Here is a 24,830-nt window from a genome sequence, read left to right as displayed (position 1 = left end):
TATTGGTGTTACTGTTGCACAAAATGAGTTTTACTTTGAATTACATTTGACAATTTGAAAACGTTCCTGCGCCAGAGGTCACTAAGATGAAACGCTCTGAACAAAAGCTCTGGCTCACTGACATCAACATTATAATAGTCATTCACAGGATATTTCGCTCCATAGCTCATACTCCACTTGCATGGATACGTGTAAAACCCAGCACACATTTAGATCTCATTGAGCTGAACAACTTTCACTATAGATTGGGTGCATTTTTCATTGTTTGCATTATGCACCAAATGTATTTTGATATACTTATATGATCAACCCCCAAACTGGGCCAGTGTCCAAGACATTAAGAATGCAAAATTCTGAAGGGATTTTTAATTTCTCAACCAGTTCAGCCGTGGCAATGCGTTAAACTTATGGCAAAAAAGTAAGCTAATAACTTTCTTAGTTCCACTTCCACCTGTGGCACATACCCGGAACCTAAAGGTGAAAGGCAACAATACTGACCACTAAGCCACCGTGCCACCCCATAACAATGACAATTTAAAAAAAAAAATGTTTGGCAAATGTTTGCAAAATGGCTTCTGTGTTTAAGACTACATGAGGTAACAATGGCTAAGGTGATTGGTCTTGATCATCTTGTTTGCACCTGTATTAAGGACCCAAGCACTATGACATCAGCCCTATGTCGCCGTACTGTGTGAGGGCCCTCCTGTTTTTCTAAGGATTATTATCACTTTTCGAGTATCTGGAGCTTTTTGGGGGATTTAACATGCTTAAAAAGTCATGAAAATCAGCACACAGTTTGGAATCTACTGCTATTAGGATGCCCGAGCATGGCACACCCGGGGCCCTCACACGAGATTTTGCTGCATAGCTCATACATACTTGAACATATGCACATGAAACACTGTACATATTTAGATCTCATTAAGCTGAACAACTTTCGCTATGCATATCATGGAATCTACTCAACAGTTATTTTGGGTTGTTTGCAAAATGCATCCAATGGATTTAGATGTACTCCTCCAACCTAATTTATATGATCACCAACAAACTGGGCAACAAAATAAATATATTTCAGAGGATTTTCAAAACCCAAATTCCAGTAGAATGACCCAAGATGGTGTGTCTAGATTCTCCAATCATTCACTTTTAATGCATATAGAAGTAAATGTTCAATATACTAGAAGTTAAATATGTGGACGTGTTGGAGAACCCAACTCGAACCAATGCCCTAAATTACTCCAGGCCTAAAAACATGACTATTAACTATTGAGTCAGTCAATTATCCACACAATCGAGTTTGATTTTTGGTCGTTTGGTGGATCACTGCTCTACACATAATATCAGATTTGACAGTATCGAAACATTGAGGTCTTGGGCACTCCTTCCACTAAACATTCTCAGCATGACTGCCTTCTTCCACACATTTCCAAAGTAGAACAATTCCTGCTTGTTGATCTTGGCTGATGATTCCAGCGAGATCTTTGGCTTGATGCACTCTAGGACTTATTTTCTGGTGATTCTCGCTGTCCACATTATGCGCAACAGTCTCCTCAGTAATATCCTTACTTTTCCGAATAAAATTCATGCTCACCATCGCATTCCGTTCAAAGGTTAACAGTCCCTTGACTTCAGGTGTCTTGTCCCCATTTTGATTATTTTCGAAACCGAGGAATATGAAGTAGGCGGCATAGTGGTGTGGCGGTTAGCACTGTCGCCTTGCACCTTCAGGGTCTGGGTTTAATTCCAGGCCAGACTCGATTCCCATCTCTGTGTGCATGGAGTTTGCATGTTCTCCCCGTGGTTGGTGGGTTTCCTCCGGATAGTCCGGTTTTCTCCCACAGTCCAAAGACCTAGGGCCTCATGTACAAAGACTTGCATTGAATTCATACTAAAACATTGCGTACGGACAAAACTGTAAATGTGCGTACGCAGTAAAAAAAATCTGATGTATGAAACATTGCGTACGCGGAATCCCACGCATATTCTCTTTGTACATCCGAATTAACGTGAAATTGCGCAAAACTCCTCCCTGCCTCCTCCTCCGTATAAATATGGTAATGACTCCACTTTGGCAAAACCAAACGAAAAAGCAATGGCAAAACAAGCAAAAAGAGAAACTTCACAGAATGTGAATTGGAGGTGCTCCTATCGGAGGTAGACTGGAGAAAAACTGTGTTATTTGCAAGTTTGTCCTCCGGAATTAATAACAAAATAAAAAAAACTTAGCTGGAATAATATCTTTAAATACATCACTCACTAAGAAGCCACCATCGCGCACCCTGCCTTCCTGGAGCCTCATCCCAACCATGCTGTTTGTGAGGATGAATGAATCATGGGTTGTCCCAGGCCACCTTGCCACAATATTTGTTAGGCGCATTTAAGCATCACATATTATTTGCACATTTATTAATTAAGGGAACGGGTAATGCGTGGCTCCTCGCTGTCTCTCTTTCCAAATTTGGACCGACTTCAGCACAGAGCTCCAAGAGGATAGCTCTTGGAAATCCAAAACGGCTAATAAGCCAGTCATCATCGTGGGCCAGAAAATCACTGTGATCCCTAAAAACGCGTCCCTTCGGATTCGGCCATTGACAATGTCCTCTAATAAGGCCAACACTGCCATTGCTATAGACTAAGGGTTGTATACATTTGCAAATGCTTTTATATGTTCAAAATCACATAATTGGTAGAAAAATATTGTGTTAATTAACCCATTTATCAATTATAAATTAATAGCAATGTTTTTCATATGTGTTGGTGCGATACATTTTAGTGTGCAATTTACCATAATTGCCTCTAGGAGTCACCAACGGAAATAAAACAAACACAAACAAGAAATACACGTACGCCAGACATGAAGTTGGCGTGGAAGAACGCACATTCTTACGTTAATTTCACTGTTAGTAAATCTGACCGTGAGCGTGAAAACTGGCGTAAGCAAAGTTTTTGTGCGTACGCAGCGTTGATACACGAGGCCCCTGCTGATTGGCGTTCCCCAATTGCCCATAGTGTGTGAGTGTGTGTATGTGTGTGTGCCCTGCGATGGATTGGCACCCTGTCGAGGGTGTACCCTTCCTCGTGCCCTAAGCCTCCTGGGATAGGCTTCAGGTCCCCGCAACCCTGAATACAGGATAAAGCGGTATAGAAGATGAGTGAGTGTAAAGTACTATACAGGGGTTCCTTCAGCATACGAGTGTCCCACCTTAAAAATTTTCGCCTTTGCTAAACGTTTGTCCCCTCATATGTAGCCTCATTCTGTAGCCAATTAAACTTTGTTTGCGTCAGTGGAAAGGTAAGTGAAGTGAGTTTATATATTTTTTGTGGTTTTTTTTTTGTGCTAAATTTAGTGAAGATATAGCACCATGGGTACCAAGAATGTTAGCAAGGACGGTAACAAGAAAAGAAAAGAGAGCAGTTTGGTTTTTAAAGCAGTCGGTGCCAAGAGGAATTATGAATTAAGGTTACGTGTCCATTTATTTCATATTTTACATCTTCATTTGCATGTCTTCTCTAAATGTTTTGATTGTTTTCATAGGCAAAGAAATATGATTATAGTGTTGTAAATTGGTAGTATTGGCAATATTTTGGGGTGGCTGGAACGGATTATCTGCATTTACATTATTTCCTATGGCACGATGCGTTTCACAGTACGACATTTGGCCCTAAGAACTCCTGTTCTTCTGTTGGGAAGCTATTAATGTCATGTTGTGCATACTGATATAAAGTGTTAAAGTGTTAATTTTGTACCAGAGGTGTTAATTTATTCGCTGCATGAATAACAAGGTGACTACAATCCCATTTTCCTCTCAGCATCTCCCAGAACTCCGTGTATGTCCTGATGGAGGCGCTTCACACCCTGACCTTGGGCTTCTCTGACTCCGCGCGAAGAACTAGCGCCCTGATTTCCATCAGATTTAACCTCACATTCTGCATTAAATCAATGATTCTCCACAGAAAACACTTTAATTCATTTTTTATTACAAAGACCGAATCATTTTTGTCAGGCGAAACGTGTTGTGATCGGGGACATAGTGCGCGTTTGTGTATCACTCTGCGGAGAAACAAAGATGGCGGCGCATTGAGAGTCCGCCGCTCAAGTAAACCAAAGCTCCTTCTTTAGAGAATTTCTTCAACATTATTCGGTGCTGTGAACCTGTAAACGACTCGTTCGGCACCGAATACACTACACTACAGACGGAGCCTGCACGGGAACTCAGAGGTAATGTGATATTCTTATAATAGTCTTGTAATCTGAGCGTCATAGTGCTGCTTTCGGTAAGAAGTCAATGCTGCGTCCTAAATGGCGACGGAGTGCGCTAGGTAGGGAGCGAAGTCGCGCTGGATTACGCTGCGATGAAGTGCGTGTGCGTAGGGAACGAGTACGGATTTGGATTGTGACCAGTGACTTTGCTCTTTAAGCTATTTCTGGTGTCATTTTTGTTTTTGTTTTTTTTTAGTTTTATGAGCTCCTAGTTATGTCGGGGGGTATAAGAACTACATAAACTTTTTAAATTTGTCGATTTTAAATTAGATTTGCTGGTTACCAAGAAATGCTAACTTTTATTCCGTAGTGAAGGAATGTTAAATTAGTCTTAGAATGCATTACTTCCTGTATCTGCATTACAATAAAAGAGACTTGTTTTATTCATCATTAATTGATAATTAAAACAAAAAAAAAATTCATATTGTGTGTGACTTATAGTAAGATACACACTTTAAATAAACAAGTATCAAATGCATTTCTTGTTCCCGTTCAGCCGCACGTGCGACAGCTCTCTATACAGTATATTTTCGCGGGGTGCACGAGGTTGCCATGGCGACGGGGGCTCGCGCCATCTGTTGCTTCCTGCCTGCGCGCGCACGCTATATAGTAAACGCTGAGGTAAAAAAAAAAAAACGAAAAGGTGTTAGCATCAGAAGCTAAAACGTCCTGAGGTGGAAAGGAAAGAGAGATGGGAGGGATTTGTTTCTTTCTTTCCTTTTATTATTGTTGTAGTTTGTTTTTAGTTACCTCCGAGGAAACAGCGGTTTACGAGTCGAAGCTAAAACAAAAAGCAACAAATAAGCTGAGGAGATAGAGGGGGGAGTGGTGAGAGTTTGACCCGGGAAAATGATCCTGTGAGGCGGCACTTTCTCCTCAGAGTTACCTCAGAGTCTCCATCACGGATCATCTCACTGCCGTCTTCTCTCGGATTTAGTTTTACTTTTACTTCAGAAAAAAAAAAAAAAAAAATCCTAACCTTCCTCATCAGCGTTAAATTTAAGGTAATTATACAAAAGTTTGTTAAAGTGTAAATCATATAATATTGAATGTTTATCTATATTTCAATAATATTAATTAATTAATAAAAATACATTAAAACTTATTAATTAATAAAATTAATTATTATTAATGTTCAAGGTATAGCAATACATTTAGTATTAAAGTATTTGGTCAATTTATTTATTACTTATTTATTTATTTAATTTATTTATTTATACTTATACTATTGTAAGTATGCGTCGTTGTCAATTAAAGAGTTTGTAGAAATAGTTAAAAAATTAAAAGCTAAAAAATAATCTGATGAACTTTAATGTAATCAGTGATATTATTTCAGGTTAATTGCTAATTCCATTGAAAAGATTCAGTGTAGCTTTTCTAAATACTATCTAATGGTGCAGGTGTTTGTTTACATTGAGCAAGTAGTGCATTAGTAGCTTATTTTAAAGTAACTGTTCATAACATCGCTTTTACTCAACATTTTGATTTTACTTATGGTGTAGGTTAAACTTCAGGCAGATATCTAAGTACTGCAAAGGTTTTATTAAATTCTGTCCAGACAGTTTTGCATGATGCTGTGACAAAATCTGTCCGGACAGACAGACAGAAACTTTCTGAGCCTAGTTGATACTTTCATGTGGAAATTCATGTTTACAGAGTGTAAAATTGACTGTTTAAAATACATTTTTTATTTATATATAAAGTGAACTTTATATATACGTGTATGCTGCTGTTGGGCCCTTGAGCAAGGCCCTTAACCCTTTCTGCTCCAGGGGCATGACCCTGCGCCCGGACGCCAGTCTATTAACAAAAAAATCTGGGATGTGCGAAGAATAATGGATTTCACTGTGCAATAATGTACATGTGACGTATAAGGCTGAACTTAATATACTGTATGTTTTCGTTTGAGGGAGTCGCAGTTCCCCTATGATCCTACTGGTGGTGCTGTTAATCGTTCACACATTGGCAGACAGCACTGCATCTGTTGTGGTAGGAGTGAAAACCTAAAAAAAGCCACCAGTGCCCACAAGTTTATGCAGCACAGATTTTATTGTCCTTGCATGACCTGCTAATGGTCAAGCCTAGGCACGCCCCCTGCCCTTCCCCAAGCAAGTGGCATGTGTTTAAAATACAGTGTTTGTAGTATGTTGACACTTGTGTGAATCGATCAAAATTGCTCCAATTTAATTATCACTTAGACTTATTCAGAATTGTAATCTTGCCCAAACACTTGAGCAGTTTAAATTGTTAAAGTTAGTACACACTGATGGTCTAAGGTTGGTCTTAAATAGCATTTTAGACTGTATATATGCCAACTAAAAAGAAAAGGAGGTCTTTAAGGGTCAAGAACTGTGTTTCTCTCGTAGGGGTTTTATTTTGTTGTACACCTGGCAGGTAAACTCGGCGCGCTTCAGGTGTTAAGTTACTGTGTGTTATTCGATCACTTTCGCTGTCAGACACACAATGTACAGTTTGTGTTAGAAGATTGGAAACCATGTGAGGGGTGTTTAACCCTGTCTGTGTGTGTGTGTGTGTGTGTGGTTTGCAGTAAGCACTGAAGGGATAAAATGGCGACAGGTGGAGCTCCATTTGATGACGAACAAGAGCTGCACAACTGGACCATCAGCAACGGCAGCCTGGATGACCGGCTCAATAACATGGTCTCTCGCTCTTTCACTCCCACACACACACACATATATGTAATAATAACCACTGTAAGGCCCTTGGCATGATATGATATTTCTAATTTTCCCCAAACCGTGTTCTTTTATAATGAATATTTACCTTTATTTTTAATTAACCTGTGTGTTTTTGTTTGTTGTTCCAGGACTGGGGCGTTCAGCAGAAGAAGGCGAACCGGTCATCAGAGAAGAACAGGAAGAAGCTCTCGGCTGTGTCCGAGAGCCGCCTGACCAACGACATCTCTCCGGAGTCGACTCCGGGGGCGGGGCGCAGGCGAGCGAGAACACCGCACTCGTTCCCTCACGTGAAGTACACTACACAGATGTCGGTTCCCGATCAGGCCGAGCTCGACCGGCTGCGGCAGCGCATCAACTTCACCGACCTGGACGAGGTATACGGCGCACACCTTACCTGAGCCATGGAGAGAGAATCGTTTAGGACAGTTATACAGTTTAAGGATGCATGGGCGAGTTAAAATAAGAGTCTGTTACCAGCTTGCGACATATACGTATTTTGGATTAAGTCTAAAGCTCAGATATGTTCCTTGGTGTTTCTCAAAAAGTTCTGTATTAGTTTTTCTTAGATACACTATTGATGTAACCTAAATAAAAAGTCTGTTTATAAAAGTAAGTCGTAGGTTCGACAAAGCGAGTTTTGTAAGCCTTTGAGTTGAAAATACAATGTAAAGCGTCAAGAGGATCATGTGATTAAAATGGCTTTATCTGATTGGTCACAAACCTCTTCTGTCTAAAAAAATCTATATACTGTAGATTATTTCATATCCAGCAGTTAATAACGTTTTCCTTCTGTGCATAAAAAAACACAGAAAAGCACAGACAAGGCATTACAGCGATTTCAGTTAGAGATATGGTTTTGTGAGAACTTTGATTTAAAAGCTGACACCTCGCTTCATTCTCGTGCACAGAGGAGCATCGGAAGCGACTCTCAGGGCCGCGTGACCGCAGCCAACAACCAGCGGCAGCTTTCCTCCGAGCCGCGGAAACCCTTCAACACCTTCCTTCCGCTACACGTCAACACTAACAAGAGCAGAGAGTCTTCTGTTTCTGCTTCACCGGCCACCACTACAGGGGGTAAAGAGGCCAAAAAGCAGAGCCCGGGGAAGGATCTGTTTGCCCCAGTGCCCGTCGTACCCGTTGCACCCGTCACACCCGTCATGCCTGCTAAAGAGCCTCACGGAGCAGAGAGAACCTCAGGAGGCCCTCTGGTGGACAGAACGGGAGAACTGGGTGTTGACAGCAGCCAGGTGAGTGTCAGAGGGTGACCTGAGGTGGTTTATAATACGTGTGTGTGTTACTGTTTTGTTGTTAAACATTTAAAAGGTAAACTGGACTCAGTTTTATGTAATTAACATAGATTAAGAGTGTGTGTGAGTACGAGTGTGAGAAGGAGGTTTACTTGTGTCAGAAACTGGAGCACAGATGAACACTGGAGTGAATTTAGGCCACAGTTTAAAAATACGCCACTGCTGCTCCTTATACCTCCCCCCCCCCCCCTAAAGGGAGTGTGTGCATCCATGTTTCTCTTTAAGCTCCTGTAGATCCTCCTCTCTCTCTCTCTCTCTCTTTCTCTCTTTCTCTTTCCCTCCTTCACTCCCTCCCTCTTTTCCCTCTCAGACAGTAAAGTGTGTGTGTGTGTGGCAGGTGGTCAGTAAGCTGGTGCAGATCCGCGAGTACATCAGCAGAGCCAGCTCTATGAGGGACGACCTGCTGGAGAAAAACGACGTTCCGGCTAACGTCGAGCGCCTCTCTCACCTCATCACACACCTGAAGGAGCAGGAGAAGTCTTACTTGCGCTTTTTGCAAAAGATGCTGGTTAGTACTGGTTGTGAGTGTGTGTGTGCTCCAAAATCATAAGTCAGCTCTAGAATTGTTGTGAATCTTATTTTTCGGACAGATTACTATCATGCATGCTTATACGACTTTAAAGTGTTGGTGAATTATGCGGTTTGCGTCGAGCGTGTGTCTTGTTTAATCTTTTGAGAGAAATAAAAGTTTAGGATGCGGCAGGAGAAACGTTATGACTATAAGCTATAGCGTGCAATAAAATCCTCATCCCTAACGCTTTCTCTCTCTCGTTTGCTTCTTATATTCTGTTTCTCCTTCTATTTCTTTCACTTTCTGGTTTTCTCTTCTCGCTCTGCTTCGCTTGCTTTCTGTGCATGTTTTGCTGTCTCACACTTTTTTCCTCTCTCTCTCTTTCTCTCGCTCTCATTCTGTTTATCTCTGTATCTTTCTTTATCTCTTTCCGCTTCTCCCAGTATCTCTCTCGTTCGTTCTTTCTCTGATTTCTGTGTGGGTTTCACTTTCTTACACACATTCTCTTCCTTTCTTTCTCTCTCTGACTTTAATTCTGTTTATCTCACTGCTCCCCCCCTCCTCCCTCTCTGTTATTCATCCTGCGCAGCTTTTGGCCAAAATGGCAGCACATTAAGTTTCACATTAAACTCTTTTGAAAAGATACAAAAAACTCAACACACACACACATCCACAAAACATGTAGATATTTCCTTCACACAAAACTCAAAGAGATTTAAAAGAATATTTAGAGAGGGAAGTGCTTCTAATGTCAGAGTGTTCTGCGTTTCATTCCATAATTTAGGCGGAAAAAAATTTGCAGCAACGGAAACAATAGAAGTTGAACGAACGCACAGGGTTAAAACTGCGTTTCGATTGTCAGCGCAGGTCCATTGTCTTTTTCTTTTCTTCTGTACTTTAGTTCATTCTGAGGCTCAGTGCTTTGATCTGATGGATTTGATTGTTTTTGATGAATAGTTTCACCTTGTGTTTAAGTGTTTTAGGCAAAGGCTTTGTGTGTGTGTGTGTGTGTGTGTGTGAGAGAGAGAGAGAGAGAGAGAGAGAGGGTTTCTTTTTTGTGCTTTTTCGTGTGCTTGATAAATATGGTAGGGTGTATGTAGGACTCTCTCTCTCTCTCTCTTCGTTTGCTGTTCACCCTCACTTTGCCCTCAGAGACCAGAGTCATTTAGGGCTGAGCACTACGTCAGTACAACACTGATCTCTAAATCATTAGGATTACCTTTATTTTAAGTGTCGACGGAGTCTTTTATTATTATTATTTTTTAAACTCGCTCTGTGTTCCAGACGAGAGAGAACGAGGAGGAGGAGGACGAGGAGGATGAAGGTGCCACGGTGGACTCGGCGGTGTGTTCCGGCTCCATGGCCGAGAGCGCGTCTTTGAACCTAGAGCCTCGGCCAGAAGCCGCAGACCCCACCGTGAGTACCCACAATGCACCCTTGTCCCCCTCGCTCGCCTCCTCAGTCTCCGTGTGCTCAGCTGTTCGATAATGATGATGATGTGGGTTTGTGTTGTTGCGCCCTACGCCTGTGTGTCCTTGTACTCGGTGCTTGTGTGTTTTTTTATTTTTTTTATTTATCTTTTTATTTATCAAGTTTATTTTTGCGCGCTTGTTGCATCTTTACGGTAAACTCGCGTCCGTTGCTTTTCGCTTGTTCGTCCAGCGTTGTGGTTTTCACGCCTCCTTCCCTTGCCGTTAGTGTTACCGGGTCGACGGTCAGCAGCAGCAGAAGGAGGAGTTGGAGAACCTGCGCAAGCAGCACGACCTCCTGCAGAAGATGCTGCAACAGCAGGAGGAGCTACGAGAGCTACAGAACCGCCAGGCCGCCCTGCTGACTATGCAGAACCGAGCCGAACACGCCATGGACGACACCGGTTAGACACACACACACACACACACACACACATGCAGCATGTACCTAAAAGACAAAAGTGCCTGTGCGTCTGTGTCTCACTGCATGTGTGTGTGTGTTTCAGTTGTAACAGAGACTACAGGAAGTGTATCCGGTGTCAGCATCACTTCAGAACTCAATGATGAACTCAACGATCTCATACGACGCTTCCACAACCAGTTGCATGACTCTCAGGTACACACACACAGAGACCACTCTGTTCTCCTCGAGTTTAAAATCTGTATCTTATCGTATGTGTGAGACAGAGAGCTTCTGTTAACATGAAAAATTATAAGGAACGTTTAAATGTATAGTTTTTTCTATTTTATTTTTATTTTATGATTTGCTAAGACTAATCCTTAAGCGAATAATTGGTCTGACTCTTCTTTGTGCAAATAACCGAGTGGTTAAATAATAGAACGGTTTGTTCTTTCTTTCTTTGCCTTTGATCTTAAGCATACTTGTGTGTTAAAAGTGTTAACATTCAGTTCACCAAACAGCACAATTGAATTCCATTTCGGTTTCTCGCTCCAGTGAGTGTTCAGATCATAACCCGGTGTTTTGTCCTTGTCCGTGTCCGTCTTCAGTCTCAGGCGGTTCCTGATAACCGGCGTCAGGCTGAGAGTCTGTCCCTGTCTCGAGAGGTGTCCCTATCTCGCTCTACCCATAGTCCTCGGGGGCAGCAAACCCTTGGCGCAGCCGCTGCCGGTGCTTCTGCCTCCCCTGCCAGCGCCAAGCTCACCAAACTGCAGGAGCTCCAGGACAAGAAGCAGACGATGGACAAAATCCTGCAGGAGCTTCATTCGCTCCGGGACCAGACACTAAACAACACCTCGTGTATGTGATAACGTCTAGGAAATCACAGTATATGTATTGTTTGTACCATTCTTTCTCTAACGTGTGTCTGTGTGTGTCTGTTTCCAGGCCGGGGTGCATCTCCGCGTGTTTCTGAGCGTCCCTCGACGTCAAGTCGAGAGGGGAACGGCGCCGCTTCTGTCGCAAGACAGGATTCTTCATCTTACGACGATGGAGGAAATCCGGCTGAAAAACTGCGGTACTGAAAATAATAAACTGTGTTATTTATACGTACAGTATAGACTAATTTTTATAGGCGCGGTTATGGTTTTTGGCCATATGATGGCAGTGTTGGGCAAGGGGACAGAGACAAGTCAAACAACTTGGCCTGTTTTATATTGCATACTCGTATTAAAGGTGTACCTGACTTAAGAACAAATTCGACTTACGAACTTGCTTTTTATTTATTATTTTTGTCTCTCGTCCACTCGCAGGAAGCTGAAGGAGGTGCACAAGCGGCTGAACGAGCTGAGAGAACTGGTGCAGTACTACGAGCAGACGTCTGACATGATGGTGGACACGGTGAACGAGAACGTGAACGACGATGAGGAAGACGAGACGGAGGACGGGTCGCTCTTCGAGACCATTTTCGATTCGGAGCAAGAGAACCGAGAACCCGTTACCAACATCAGGTGAACTTGTGCGTCATAAATTACTCTGTATTAATTACTGCAAGTTATGGGTTTATAATCTTACAGAGACCGCTGTGTGTGTGTGTGTGTGTGAATTAGAAACCCTGCTCAGCCTCAGTCTACATCCAACTGGATGGATATGAACACCCTGACAAATGCCTGCAGCAGCTCCAACAACCGAGTCAGCCGGCTGAACTCTCAGTGCGAGGTCAACAACCGCTCGGCCGCTAACCTGCGCAGCCTCAACGTCTCCTCCGCCATGGGTCAGCGTAATGCCCGTTTGTCTCGAACATTTTCATTATCTCTGTCTGTTTATCGTTACTAGTATGATGATAATTTGTCTGTATCGACAGATAAACATGGAAATGTGGTTCAAGACGATGACGATGATGATGATGACGACGACGACGATGCCGCAGAGGGGGAGGACCGTATGAGGCGTGGTCGAAGAGAGAGCTCGGGTTCGGCGTCGAGTCGACGTAGCAGCATCGCGGACGACGCAGAGTTTGCTGAGAAAGTCCATCGTCTCCAGACGGCCAAGCAAAAACTGCAGCAGCTCCGTGAGCTTGTCGCCATGGTTCAGGTCCGTGTGGTTAAAAGTAACAATAATTAAAGGATTGTTTTTTAAAATTTTTTTAATTTAAAGCGTGTTTGTATTGTGCAGAGTGATGACACGGACACCACGGCAGCCAACGAGGATGAAGGACTGCAGCAGCAGCCTAACAACACCAGAGCGACGGCACCCAAAGCCAAGAGAGAGCTCTCACTCTCTGATTCAGCCAGGTGTGTGTTTTTTTTTTTATTTTTATTTTATTTTTTTTATGTAAACAAATCACGTTTAAGTCTTTTAAAGACGTAAATAAGCGTGTCTCTCAGGGAGAAGCTGTATGAGGAGAAGCTGAGGCAGCAGCAGCAGGAGCTGAAGCAGCTCCATGAGGAGAGACAGAGGCTGATGGAGATCCAGGGAAAGATCCAGGACCTGCAGTGGGCGTGTCCTGATCTACAGGTGACTCAATCCCTCCCTCATTAACTTGCAGGATGCACTCCTTTAAAAAAAAAAAATAAAAAAATAAAAAAAATTCCTGATGTTGTGTCATGTCTTGTGTTCAGTCATCCGTGTCGAGTGCAGCGAGTGGTGTGATGCTGACCAAAAAGATCCCTGCTGCAGCGTCCACTCCCGCCGCTGTTCCGTCCACATCGACCAAGAGCAACACGGCCGTGCTCAAACACACCACAGAGCCCGCGCCCGTCACCATCACCGACAACGAGGTGTCTCCCCCTTCCTTTCTCAGAAACATAAAGTCAGAGTTCTCGATTTTGATAAGATACACCTGTATTGTGTGTGTGTGTGTGTGTGTGTGTGTGTGTGTATATATATATATATATATATATATATATATATATATATATATATATATTAGTGCTGTCAATCGATTAAAAAAAATTAACTAATTAATCGCACAATTTTTTGCAATTAATCACGATTAATCACAATTAAAAGACTGAAACTTTTTGGATATATAAATGTAAATAATTAATGTAATTGTATGTCAATAATGTATGTCAAGACAATGAAACTATTTAAATTCAAATATGATTGTTTATTGGAATTTTTGTTTAACTTGTAACACAGATTTTCTCATGTAAACAACATACCTGCAATAAACCATGAATATTCTCCAAATTAACTGTTGGCTTGAAGCCATATTTATTACAGAAATAAAAACACAGGTATGTGCCATTTGTGTCATTTAAATTTCAAAACAATCAATGCAATTTACATTGGCGAGGCCCTGTAGAGATTGTTTCGGTGGGGTGTTTTGCTTTTAAGTGATATGTCAAAGACGAATTACTTCTGTGGTATTTAAATTCGGCTTTGCAAAATGTACAGATTACTTTTGTTTTATCCACAGAACCATCCGGCAGGGTTTTATACTGAAACTTTCCGTCTAAAAGTCCTTCATTGGTCTTATCCATACTTCTTTGCACGTTAAACACATGTCGGCCACAACAGGAAATAAAAAAAAACTGCAATGCGTTAATTTTTTTTAATGCGTTAAATATTTCAAATTAATCGCATGCGTTAACGCACTAATTTTGACAGCACTAATATATATATCTATATATATATATATATATATAGATATATATACACACACATCATGAATCATTTAAAAGTAACATTAAGGGCCTTTCTCCACTCTTCATGCTGTTCTGGCCAGTTCTGATTTAATGTAAGTTTCCCTTAAGAGTTTACAAGAAGGAATTCCATGTTTACATAAATATTTTTTTCCCCATGTGTGTTCCTCAGTTGTGGTCAGAGATGCGCAGACACCAGGTCCTGCGTGAAGATCTGAGGCAGAGACGGAAACACCTGGAGAGTCTGATGGCCGAGCAGCAGAGGAGGAGTGACACGATCCCTACACAAAGCTTCTCTCAGGATGACAGGTACACACACTCACACACTCGGAGAAAAAAGAAAAGAGGGAGAGCTCCAACTAGAAATCAAAACATTGTACATAACGGCACTTTTCAGCCAAACCTTTTTTTAAATAAAAATGCTTAAAAATGTTTTTACCAAAATAAAAATAACACTTTTTTTTTTTTTTTTTATCGTCGGGTTTGGGTTTTATCCCTGTGTGACCTGAATTTGTCATTTATTAAATACTGTTAAAAGTAATGTATTAAATACTAGCTGTGCCCACGACTTTGCATTAATTTTAATCGCCTATTCATAGGTGCGTAAAAAAAAAAGATCTGTTGGGGTTTGAAATTATTATTATTTTTTTTTAAGATATCAGGGCATTTTCCAATTAAATTTCAAAGTAGCATATTTATTTTCTCTTGAAACAAAGCCCTATATGTTACCTCTAGCTTGGCCAAATACACCTTTGAAAACGCCATTAAAATCTGGGTAGTAGGTTAAAAAAAAGTAGGTTTTTTACAAACAGAAATTCCAAAAAAAACATTTTGATGTGTTTTTATTCCTCATTTTACATTATCTGTAAATATCTTTAATGTACAGACACGCCCACTTTACAGTTTTATTATATATAAATATAAATTATTTATTTTTAAATTTCTGGATGTTTATCAGGACCATGGCGACGTGGGGCGGCTCCACACAGTGCCCGCTGGGTGAGGAGGATGAGAACGACGAAGATTTCCCTTCTGAGCGCAGCATGCGGGAAAACGAGGACGATGATGAGGACGAGGAAGAGGGAGCAGAGTCGAGCTCCACAGACGAGCCACACTCGTACTCTAACAGGAAACCCTGCAGCAGCGGGAAAAACCGGGACAGGTGTGTGTTTGTGTGTGTACACACACACACACATACACACACTTGACAAATATTGTCTTTGGTTGGTCTGTATTGTCTGTGTTTGTTACATAATCTGTCTCTCTCTTTCTCTCACTTCACCGATAGCAAAAAGCGCTCGTCTCCACGCTGCTCCAGATCTCGTCCTCGTCCCACCCCCAGGGGGACAAAGAGGCAGGAGAACCTGCGCTGGGCTGCTGATCTGTCTGCGTCCGAGAACCCCACACACACCGACACACACTGGCAGGAGCAGACAGCGCAGCTGCAGAGACAGCTAGACTTCAGCACGGCCATGTGTCAGATGCTGCTGCAGGACCAGCAGGTACACACACACACACACACACACACACACACACACACACACACACACACAGAGAAAAAAATCTTAAAGAGGAAACTTTAAATCTTAAACCAAATCTTAAAACCTTTTCAGCTTAATGTAAGCTCTGTGTGTGTGTGTGTGTGTGTGCAGACTCTCTCGTGCATGCTGCAGTCGATGTTAACGGTGCCGTATAACACGCTGACGAATAACCCGGGCTCACACCAGGTGCCGCTCATCATGCACCAGCTCAACCAGTGTTACACACAACTCGCATGGCAGCAGAACAATGTCAACAGGTACACACACACACACACACACACCTTTTTCACACAAAGGCCACGCCTCTTTCAGTCTGAAGGATGGATCTGGTTTGTGCAGGTTGAAGCAAACTCTCAACGACCTCCTTCGACAGCAGCATCAGCAGACGTCGTCCGGGCAACAGCAGCATCAGAACGTAGCGCAGGGCTCTGTCTCCCCGCCACCGTTCCTGCCCTTTCCCCCGACCAACATGCTCGGCATGAACAACTTCTCCTCTCTTGCAGCAGGTCAGTCACACACACACACACACACACACACACACACACACACACACACTGTCAGTACTGAATCAAAACGTAACTGAATATAATAATCTGTTATAACAGTGCAGGTGTGGGTTTAGTAGTGCAAGGTACAAGTTAATCACAATCCCCCCCTTTTTTTTGTTCCTCATTCAGGTTTTAATTTCTCTCCCATGTTCCCATCAGTGGGTTCAGAGATCCCCCAGGCATCAGGAGCCCAGGCCAGCCCGGATCAACAACCCGACCCCAACATGTCCCTTAAAACCGAGTACATGAGCTTCCCGCCTCCGCTGCAGAGGACGCCGCTCAACAACTCTCACGCACGGTAAGTGTTGTACTGATATATTCCTTTACTTCACAGTAAGTCCCTATGAGTATTTTCGCTGATGTGAACGGACCGCGGTTCTATTTCCGGTTCAATCGCAGCAGTAGCTCAGGTGTATTGTACAAGAAAAATGACACTGCAGTTGCACCAGATACCAATATTTACAATTAAACACACTCATGTAATATACCAAACTTCAGACATTTTATACATTCACGTACTGAAATAAGTGGGTCTCACTGGTTGTAATAAATTAGTCTAAGCACATGATTATAGAAAATGTCTGTCCTGTCAAGCTGTCCTGATGGTGAATAATCCGGATGAAGACACAGAGACAACACTGTGTAATATTCATATTTTTAAGCGTGGTGTTAAAAAAGGGGACAGAGATTTAGTCAAGTGCATAGGTATGCTTTATATTGTACATTCGTGTCAAAGACATACAAGATTCGGTTTGTCGGACTTGAAAACAAATCCGACTTACAGACGTAACTCGTTCGTAAGTCGGGGACTTCCTTAATTGAAAAAAAAAATGCATTATCTACTTATGTCACTATTCTGTCTCAGCTCTCAGGATGATTCTAAAAACTCCTCCTCGCTGAACTCCTCTCTGAACGGGACATGGTACGGGCCGAGCAGTAAACGTGCACATTTGGACTCCCATGAATCCCTAAGCAGCGTGCCTGACCCTGTCGACCCGTCCACTGTCACCAAGAGCTTCAGACCGGGGTGCAAGGCCTCGGCTCAGGCCAGCCTCGCCTCTAGAGACAAGACACCAAAGAGCCGTCGCAGGAGGGGCAAGAACCAGAACACCGCTGGTGGGTGGACTGATAAAACACGCATATAGTCTTTAATAATTGTTATGCTTTGAACATAAGGTTTGTAGTGTACCTCATTCATTTTCTATGAACATATTAATCTCAAAAGTTAATGTAATACTCCGACCTAGTGTGTTCGAGTCGAACCAGGACTAAATGGTCCTTTAATTAGTTGTTTTAGATTCATATAAGTTCCTTTATGTATTTTTCCTTTTGATTCATTGACTCCCAGCAGGTTTGGACAGTGACAGTGTATCAAGTGCCACGGAGCCTAATCACGAGCGTGAAAAGGCGCGCGAGAGAGAGCGAGCACACTTGGCTCAGCCGAGAGCCCGAGATTCGGACCAGAGCCTCCTGGACAAGCTTACGCAGGAGAAACTGGACAGCAAAACCAAAAAACACAACGACATCTCCTCAGGTCCGTCTACATACTGCACATTTTCCTCTTTCAGCTGATCTCGTACACACCAGTGGGAGTGAAACTGACAGTTTATATAAATAACACACGCACTGTCCTTTGCCTTTTTTTTTTTATTATTATTTTTAAAAAATAATTTATCCAAATTCAGTTTCGTTTTGTTTTAATTTAAATTTTATTCCATTGTGTCTGAGTGTGTCTGCTTCATTTTTGGTTGTTAATTTGTCTCACAACAGCATATGCATGGAGAACCCCGTTTCTCTCTAACCAAATCGCATGCACCGAAGCTCCAGGTAAAACACTAAACCCTGCTTTCTGCTATCAGCTCTTTGTTAACACAGTGTGGCGTTTAACAGGCACTTAACATCATTTAAAAAAACATTTTCATTCACTTCTCCACAGTATGAGGCAGTGATAGGCAGTTTAGTTTTCAGAGTTAGACCACACGTTCTTCACTGAGCATAACAAACAGAGGCCACGCCCCCTCCACTGAGACTGACAGGCACAAAGGCCATGCCCCCTCCACTAAGACTGACAGGCACAGAGGCCACGCCCCCTCCACTAAGATGGACAGGCACAGAAGCCACACCCCTCCACTAAGACTGACAGGCACATAAGCCACGCCTCATTCACTTATCTGACAGGCCCAGAAGCCACACCTCTCCACTGACTTGACAGCCACAGATACCACGCCCCCTTCACTGAACCTGCCGGTTATGGAAGCCACGCCCCCTCCACTGACACGACGGGCACATAAGCCACGCCCCCTCCGGTGACGTGCCAGGCACAGAAGCCACACTTCCTTCACTTATCGGACAGGCCTAGAAGCCACGCCCCCTTCACTGAGACTGCCGGGTATAGAAACCATGCCGCGTTCACTCACCTGACAGGCCCAGAAGCCACGCCCCTTTCACGTCAAACAAGCCAAATCTAATAGCTCTATCTCGGTTAATTTCTTTTTGTCCTTATTTGTTTTCCTTTAGCAACATGAGATGGTTAACTCTGTGTGTGTGTGTGTGTGTGTGTGTGTGTGTGTGTGTGTGTGTGTGTGTGTAGATGGCAGCAGTGACTTCTCCCTGTTCGAGGCTCTGAGGGAGACGATCTACTCTGAAGTCGCCACACTGATCTCACAGAACGAGTCTCGTCCTCATTTCCTCATCGAGCTCTTCCACGAGCTGCAGCTGCTCAACACCGACTACCTTCGCCAGAGGGCGCTCTACTCACTGCAGGTCCGTGTGTGTGTATGATTGGCACGTAAAGGGAGAGGCCGGTTCATGTCTGGGAAGCTGTGTGACATTTTTGTCGTTGTGTTCTGTAGGATATCGTGACCAGACACCTGACTGAGAAGAGCGTGGCCGAGGAGCCGGGGTCACAGTCTGAACTCACTCCCAGCGGGAGTCTCGTCACTACTGACAATGTAATATACACACACACCCCCCTATACACACACACACCAGTGATGATCTGCGCTTTTATCTGAGCTCCTGTGTGTGTGGTGTGATTCAGGACGTATCGGAGAAGGACGTGAGGGTGAAGGTCAGCTCTAGAAGGACGAGAGCTCTGGAGGGAGACTCGGTGGACAGCGAGAGCCTGTTGTCCACGTCCTCAAACCTGGAGCCATTTGCCAGCGATGACCTGGGTAAACACACACACACACACACACACACACACACACACACACCAGCGTCAAGGAGAGGAGGTGTTACTGGATCAGGAGTGTGTGGGTTTAAAAAAAAAAAATAATTAATTAATATGTGCATGTGTGTGTGTGTGTGTGTGGGATGGCCAGTGTATTATTTATTTATTTACTTATTTTTTTTGGGTTGCCCTGCTTGGCTTTAACCCTCACACCTCACTCGTTTTCTTTTCCTGGGTTGTGAACGGCTAAGCTTCATTTGTGGCGTCTTGCTCCTCTGTAAAGATTCAAATCTCAAAATTCTTTCTATTTTTTTTTTGTTTTACTCCCCATTCTTTTCTTTCTCCTTTTCTTTTACTCTCTCTCTCTCTCTCTCTCTCTCTCTCTCTCTCTGTAGGTAACACAGTGATTCATTTAGATCAAGCTCTGCTGCGAATGCGGGAGTTTGAGCGTATGAAGCTAAAGGCTGGGTTCTCTCCCCCTGCTCCTGCTCTTCCTCCGCTTCCTTCTCTTCCTCCTCCTCTCCCTCCACCTCCTCCTCCTCCTCCTGCTGCTGTCTCTACAGCGCCCCCTGTCTCTAATCCTGAGCTCTCTGCTGTTACCGCTGCTGTTACCGCTGCTGCTGGTGCTGCTGGTGATGATCCAGGGCTTAACCAAGGTACCGAGTGTTTGTACACACACTCAGTAATTGGACTCACACTTGAGGATATTTGAAGAGAGGAAGACTTTATTTTGTGTGTGTGTGTGTTGCAGGTTGCCCTCAGATTGACACGCAGCCGCTGGACAGACAGATCAAAGCCATTATGACTGAGGTCATCCCCTTCCTGAAGGTGAGGTCACTTCCTGTAGAGCTAAACAGAGTGTAATCAAGTAAATGCTTTATTAAACGTGTGTGTGTGTGTGTGTGTGTGGCAGGAGCACATGGGCGAGGTGTGTTCACAGCAGCTCTTGACGTCAGTGAGACGCATGGTGCTGACGCTGACTCAGCAAAATGACGACACTCGAGAGTTCATGCGCTTCTTCCACAAACAGCTCGGGGGTATCCTGCAGGTACACACACACACACACACACACACACACACACACACACAGACACACACTCACAGACTATTCTCTTCAGTCCATTAAAGACATTATGTTAAACATTTTTTCGTGTGTGTGTGCAGGAGTCCCTGAGTAAGTTTGTGGGCCGCACGCTGCAGGACTGCGGTGAGGATCTGCTGGTGGAGATCTCAGAGATCCTCTTTAACGAGCTCGCCTTCTTCAGGATAATGCAGGACCTCGACCAGAGCGCGCACCGCACCAAGAGACACGCGCAGGCCACGCCCACTAAACACCCTCCCCCCACAGAGGTACAGCAGATGGATATAGAGATATATGTGTGTGTGTGTGCTACTCTCAAAGATTTAATGAGCATTGAGACAAAACACACCTTTGTTACAGTTACAGCGTTTTCTGTGTCTATAAGTAAATATAAAATTTGTGTTATTTTCCCTCAATAGCATAACAGGAAGTAAATTATTAAAAATATGTTTGTCATCTCCTTTTTTTTTTTTTTTTTTTTTTAATTACTAAAAAATATATCTCTGTATTTTTATTATAATATAAACATTCTAAATGTTTTTTTTTTCATTAGGGGAAGAAATCTGAAGGAGAAAAGACCTTCTCGCCATCGTATTTTGATGAAGATAAAGTAAGTTGTGTAGAGTTACATTTATTTTATATAAAAACTAAGCTTACGCTCAACTCTGGTGCTTCACTTCTTATTTTAAACGTATTGTTATTTAAAGCTTGTGTGTTAATGTTGTAGGACCGAGATGAGACCGAGCAGGCGCGGGCGAGTCTCTGTATCGAGAGAGAGGGAGAGCGAGAGCGAACGGAAGAGAAACCGAGCAGGGAAGCCTCCGAGGAAGAAGAGGAGGAGGAAGATGAAGAGGAAGGAGACACACTACCACTGTCTATAAGTGAGTTTATCGTCTACTGCAGTATGTTTAACTAACAGGAAATTAATTAAAGTGAATTAGATTATGTCTTTTATTTATCCTACCTTATTGGATTTATGCAACACAGTGTTTTTGAACTTGGCTTTAAACAATAATTATTACAATAACAATTTTTATTTAAAGATTTTTTAAATACTTTTTAAATTTGATTAGATTTTTTTAAATGTAAAAGTTTGAAAGATTTTTTTTAAGACTTAACATATTTTTAGATTAGTTTTAGTTCTTTTTAGGTTCTTGTTAGATTTAGAGTAAATTATATTTCTTTTTTAGATTTTTTTTATTGTAATGTAAAGATTTAAATATTGAAGGTTTTTTTAAAAATGAAAATGATTAGATTTAGATAAAATTACATTTAAAGATGTAAACTTCTTTTTATTTAGAGTAAATTGGCTTAAACAATAAAAATAAAACACTTTACAGGTAAAAACATTTGGCTTGACTGAATTATTAATCAGATGATGCTTAATCGGATGAAGTAGCAAAAAATTAATATCTATATATAATCAGATTTAATATATCTGTTTCATGTTTAATGTTTGTGATGGCTGTAACATCATCTTTTATCTTTGCTCTAAAAACTTTGATCAAAATATTTTAATTTAACAGTTGCTCATAATCTTAAGTGGTAATTTAAAAAACTTATGTTATGTCGTTTGTGTGTGTGTGTGTGTGTGTGTGTGTGTGTGTGTGTGTGTGAAGGCTTGTCTAAAGCGGAGACTCAGGCGTTGAATAATTACGGCAGCGGTGAGGATGAGAACGATGATGATGAGGTCGAGGACTTTGAGGCTGGATCTGTGGAGGTGCAGACGTCACTACAGGCTTCAGACAACACCGCAGAACACTCACAGGTGTGTGTGTTTTGAATTGTTACATGTGCATGATGTCCTGTAACACGTCCACATGGAGGATTGTGGCATGTCTGGAGTCTTTATATGTGTTTTTATTTCGTTTTGTTCTCCTACAAAGTTTTTTAAATCAGAATTTAGATCTCAGCGTTGTGAGCGGTTTTCTGTTGTCACGGTGATAATTCCCGTTTTCAGACTCCTGTTTATTTTTATTTTAAGTTCCGTTGGTTCCTGTTAGAGCCGAGTCTGGTTTATGAGCGTTATGTACTCACAGTGGGAAACTTTATGTTGCAGTTTAACAGCGTTTCACTGAACGGAGCTGCGCAGGAGACCAAGTCAGAGCAGGAGAGCACAGAAACTACTGAAGGTGTGTGTGTATTTTTATTTTTATTTCCCCCCCCCTCCCCCCACAGCACTTTCTCTTTATTCACACTGTTTGTAATGTTATGTTTTTATGTGTAATATTTTATACTGTAAATTGATCTATATGTTATTTTATTCTCTGTACACACACACAGTGAAGAGCCCCAAGTCGGAGTCTGTAGAGGTGATGGAGGAGGAGAAAGACGCTGCGGGCACGGACACAGACACACAAGCTCAAAGAGACACACAGAGCACAGACAAGTCTGTTGTCCCCCTCGCCCCGCCCTCACAGGAGAGTCCTCATGACTCCATCACGGCCAGCCCTCAGACTGACTCACCTGTTCTGATTAACGCAGATGTATGGAGACACACACACACACACACACACAATGACTGGCTTATGTTTACATTTTACTTGTATTTTACAGTTTGGTTGTAGTATATATGTGTGTGTGTGTGTGATAAACACAGGATGTCGGTTCTGGAAACGGCAGTCAGAAATCTGATGAGGAGGACTTCGTCAAGGTTGAAGATCTTCCAGTGCAGCTTTCGGTCATGTGCGAGGTGTGTGTGTGTGTAGTTGTCTAAATAATCACCATCACTCATTTATATATAAATAAATAAAATAAATAAATACATTTGGTTGTGTGTGTGTTCAGGAGGAGTTGTGTAAACAGATCTTAGAGGAACAGAGGAGCAACAATCTGAGCAGTGAGATCCTGAACACGAGCGAGGGACCAAGTGGACTAGTGGGCAACGCGCACGCTCTCAAAGAGCCTGGTAACTCTACACAACTCCATTACACATTGTCTTTTTTTTTTTTTTTAGCGCTACAAAACTCATCACACACTCTCTTTGATTAACTCTACACAGTTACTTAGAGCCAGTCGCGTGTCTTTCTCTGACAGTGAGTGTATTTCTGTTTATTTCTCTACAGAAACGCTCGGAGCCCAGAGTGCCTGAAGCCTGCGGGTTTTAATCTCCACGTCCTGACACTACAGCAGCGTATTTATCTCATCGTGCTTCATTTTGTACTGGTGTGACTGTCACTCACAGCAGATCGGTCATTACATCACTCAGCACGACCCTAGTCCACCAGTGCACCCCGAGCCGAGTGAGCGTTTTCTGTTCTGTTTATTTATCTGAAGGTAATCCGACGGTTCGTGTAGAGGAAACACTGTTAATACTAAGTGGTCTGTTGAACTCTTCTGTTCACTTCTTAAAGCCCAGAATCACACTGGAAACTTTCAGACATCAACATGGTGTTTATTATTATTTTTTTTCTCTTTTAAAATTGGTTCGAATGCTTCTCTCTCTCTCTCTCTCTCTCTCTATCTGAAATGTCTCCTCTTCGTCCTCCTCCTTATCCTCTTTATGCACTTTGCACCCCAAAAACAGATTGAAGATCAGAGTATCAGAATCATCTGGTTTAAGGCACTTCTTTAATTTGAGGTTACCCTCTTACAAATTCGTTGTTTAGAGAGGAGTCGCGAGCCCTTTCGCTCCCCCTCCACCAGAGGGCGTATTTCAGCCTTAATGCATTATCTTAATTATTTTATCTCTTTCCCTATGTTCCCTATGTTTTTAATGTTTCCCAAGTTTAAATGCTTGAATGCTCGGATTTAAATGTTACTAAAGGTTTTAAGGAAACAAATAAAACATTAATTTTTACTTTTGTCCCTCAAAAACTTGTTCCAGGTGTCTTTATTTGCCCGGATTTTTTTTTTTTATCAGTTTACAGCACAGAGTTTTTCCTTCAACTCCAGAGTGACCAGAGTGTGCGCATCATCTCCTGGAGTTTATTATATTGTCAAATTGTCATGTTAGTATAATTAGCATAATAACATAAAGAGATCATAGGCATTTTACATCAAAGTGTAAAATCTTAAATGCAACAAATTTTTGTTAATATCTAGAAAATAAAAAAATACTGCATAATAATCTCCTGCGAAAATTGCACTCATGCTCACTGCGGTGAAAACTGGAATGTGTGCATTTTACAGAAATAAAGCAACATTTAATATTAAAGAAACAGAAAAGGGACAGAAACTTAAAACTTTAAATAT

At 42.3% G+C, this 24,830-nt stretch overlaps 1 protein-coding gene across 1 annotated transcript; it reads left to right on the top strand.

The window, feature by feature from the left end:
- The first annotated feature begins 4,045 nt into the window (after positions 1–4,045).
- Positions 4,046–24,444, top strand: pcm1 (pericentriolar material 1). Its single transcript, XM_053479891.1, has 40 exons — positions 4,046–4,219; positions 6,810–6,921; positions 7,089–7,334; positions 7,869–8,207; positions 8,605–8,775; positions 10,063–10,194; positions 10,477–10,651; positions 10,754–10,863; positions 11,256–11,505; positions 11,593–11,722; positions 11,958–12,155; positions 12,255–12,418; positions 12,509–12,738; positions 12,820–12,938; positions 13,032–13,161; positions 13,266–13,424; positions 14,467–14,603; positions 15,253–15,456; positions 15,583–15,796; positions 15,947–16,092; positions 16,175–16,341; positions 16,513–16,681; positions 17,249–17,499; positions 17,732–17,917; positions 18,154–18,210; positions 18,974–19,146; positions 19,236–19,334; positions 19,424–19,556; positions 19,951–20,211; positions 20,307–20,383; positions 20,469–20,603; positions 20,720–20,905; positions 21,190–21,246; positions 21,364–21,517; positions 22,256–22,404; positions 22,696–22,768; positions 22,920–23,122; positions 23,236–23,328; positions 23,424–23,544; positions 23,702–24,444. Exons 2-40 carry the CDS (start codon positions 6,829–6,831, stop codon positions 23,725–23,727), a joined length of 6,117 nt encoding a protein of 2,038 aa, XP_053335866.1. The 5' UTR covers positions 4,046–4,219; positions 6,810–6,828; the 3' UTR covers positions 23,728–24,444.
- Positions 24,445–24,830: the final 386 nt, after the last annotated feature.

The sequence above is a fragment of the Clarias gariepinus genome, chromosome 20 (assembly GCF_024256425.1).
Source record: "Clarias gariepinus isolate MV-2021 ecotype Netherlands chromosome 20, CGAR_prim_01v2, whole genome shotgun sequence".
Lineage (NCBI taxonomy): Eukaryota > Metazoa > Chordata > Actinopteri > Siluriformes > Clariidae > Clarias > Clarias gariepinus.
This window is presented reverse-complemented; position numbering and strand designations above follow the sequence as displayed.

Coding starts and splice junctions, on each gene's coding strand:
- pcm1 (XM_053479891.1), top strand. CDS start 6,829: ATGGCGACAGGTGGAGCTCCATTTGATGACGAACAAGAGCTGCACAAC. Junction 11,506..11,592: donor GACACTAAACAACACCTCGT/GTATGTGATAAC, acceptor GTCTGTTTCCAG/GCCGGGGTGCATCTCCGCGT. Junction 20,384..20,468: donor AGGTCATCCCCTTCCTGAAG/GTGAGGTCACTT, acceptor TGTGTGTGGCAG/GAGCACATGGGCGAGGTGTG.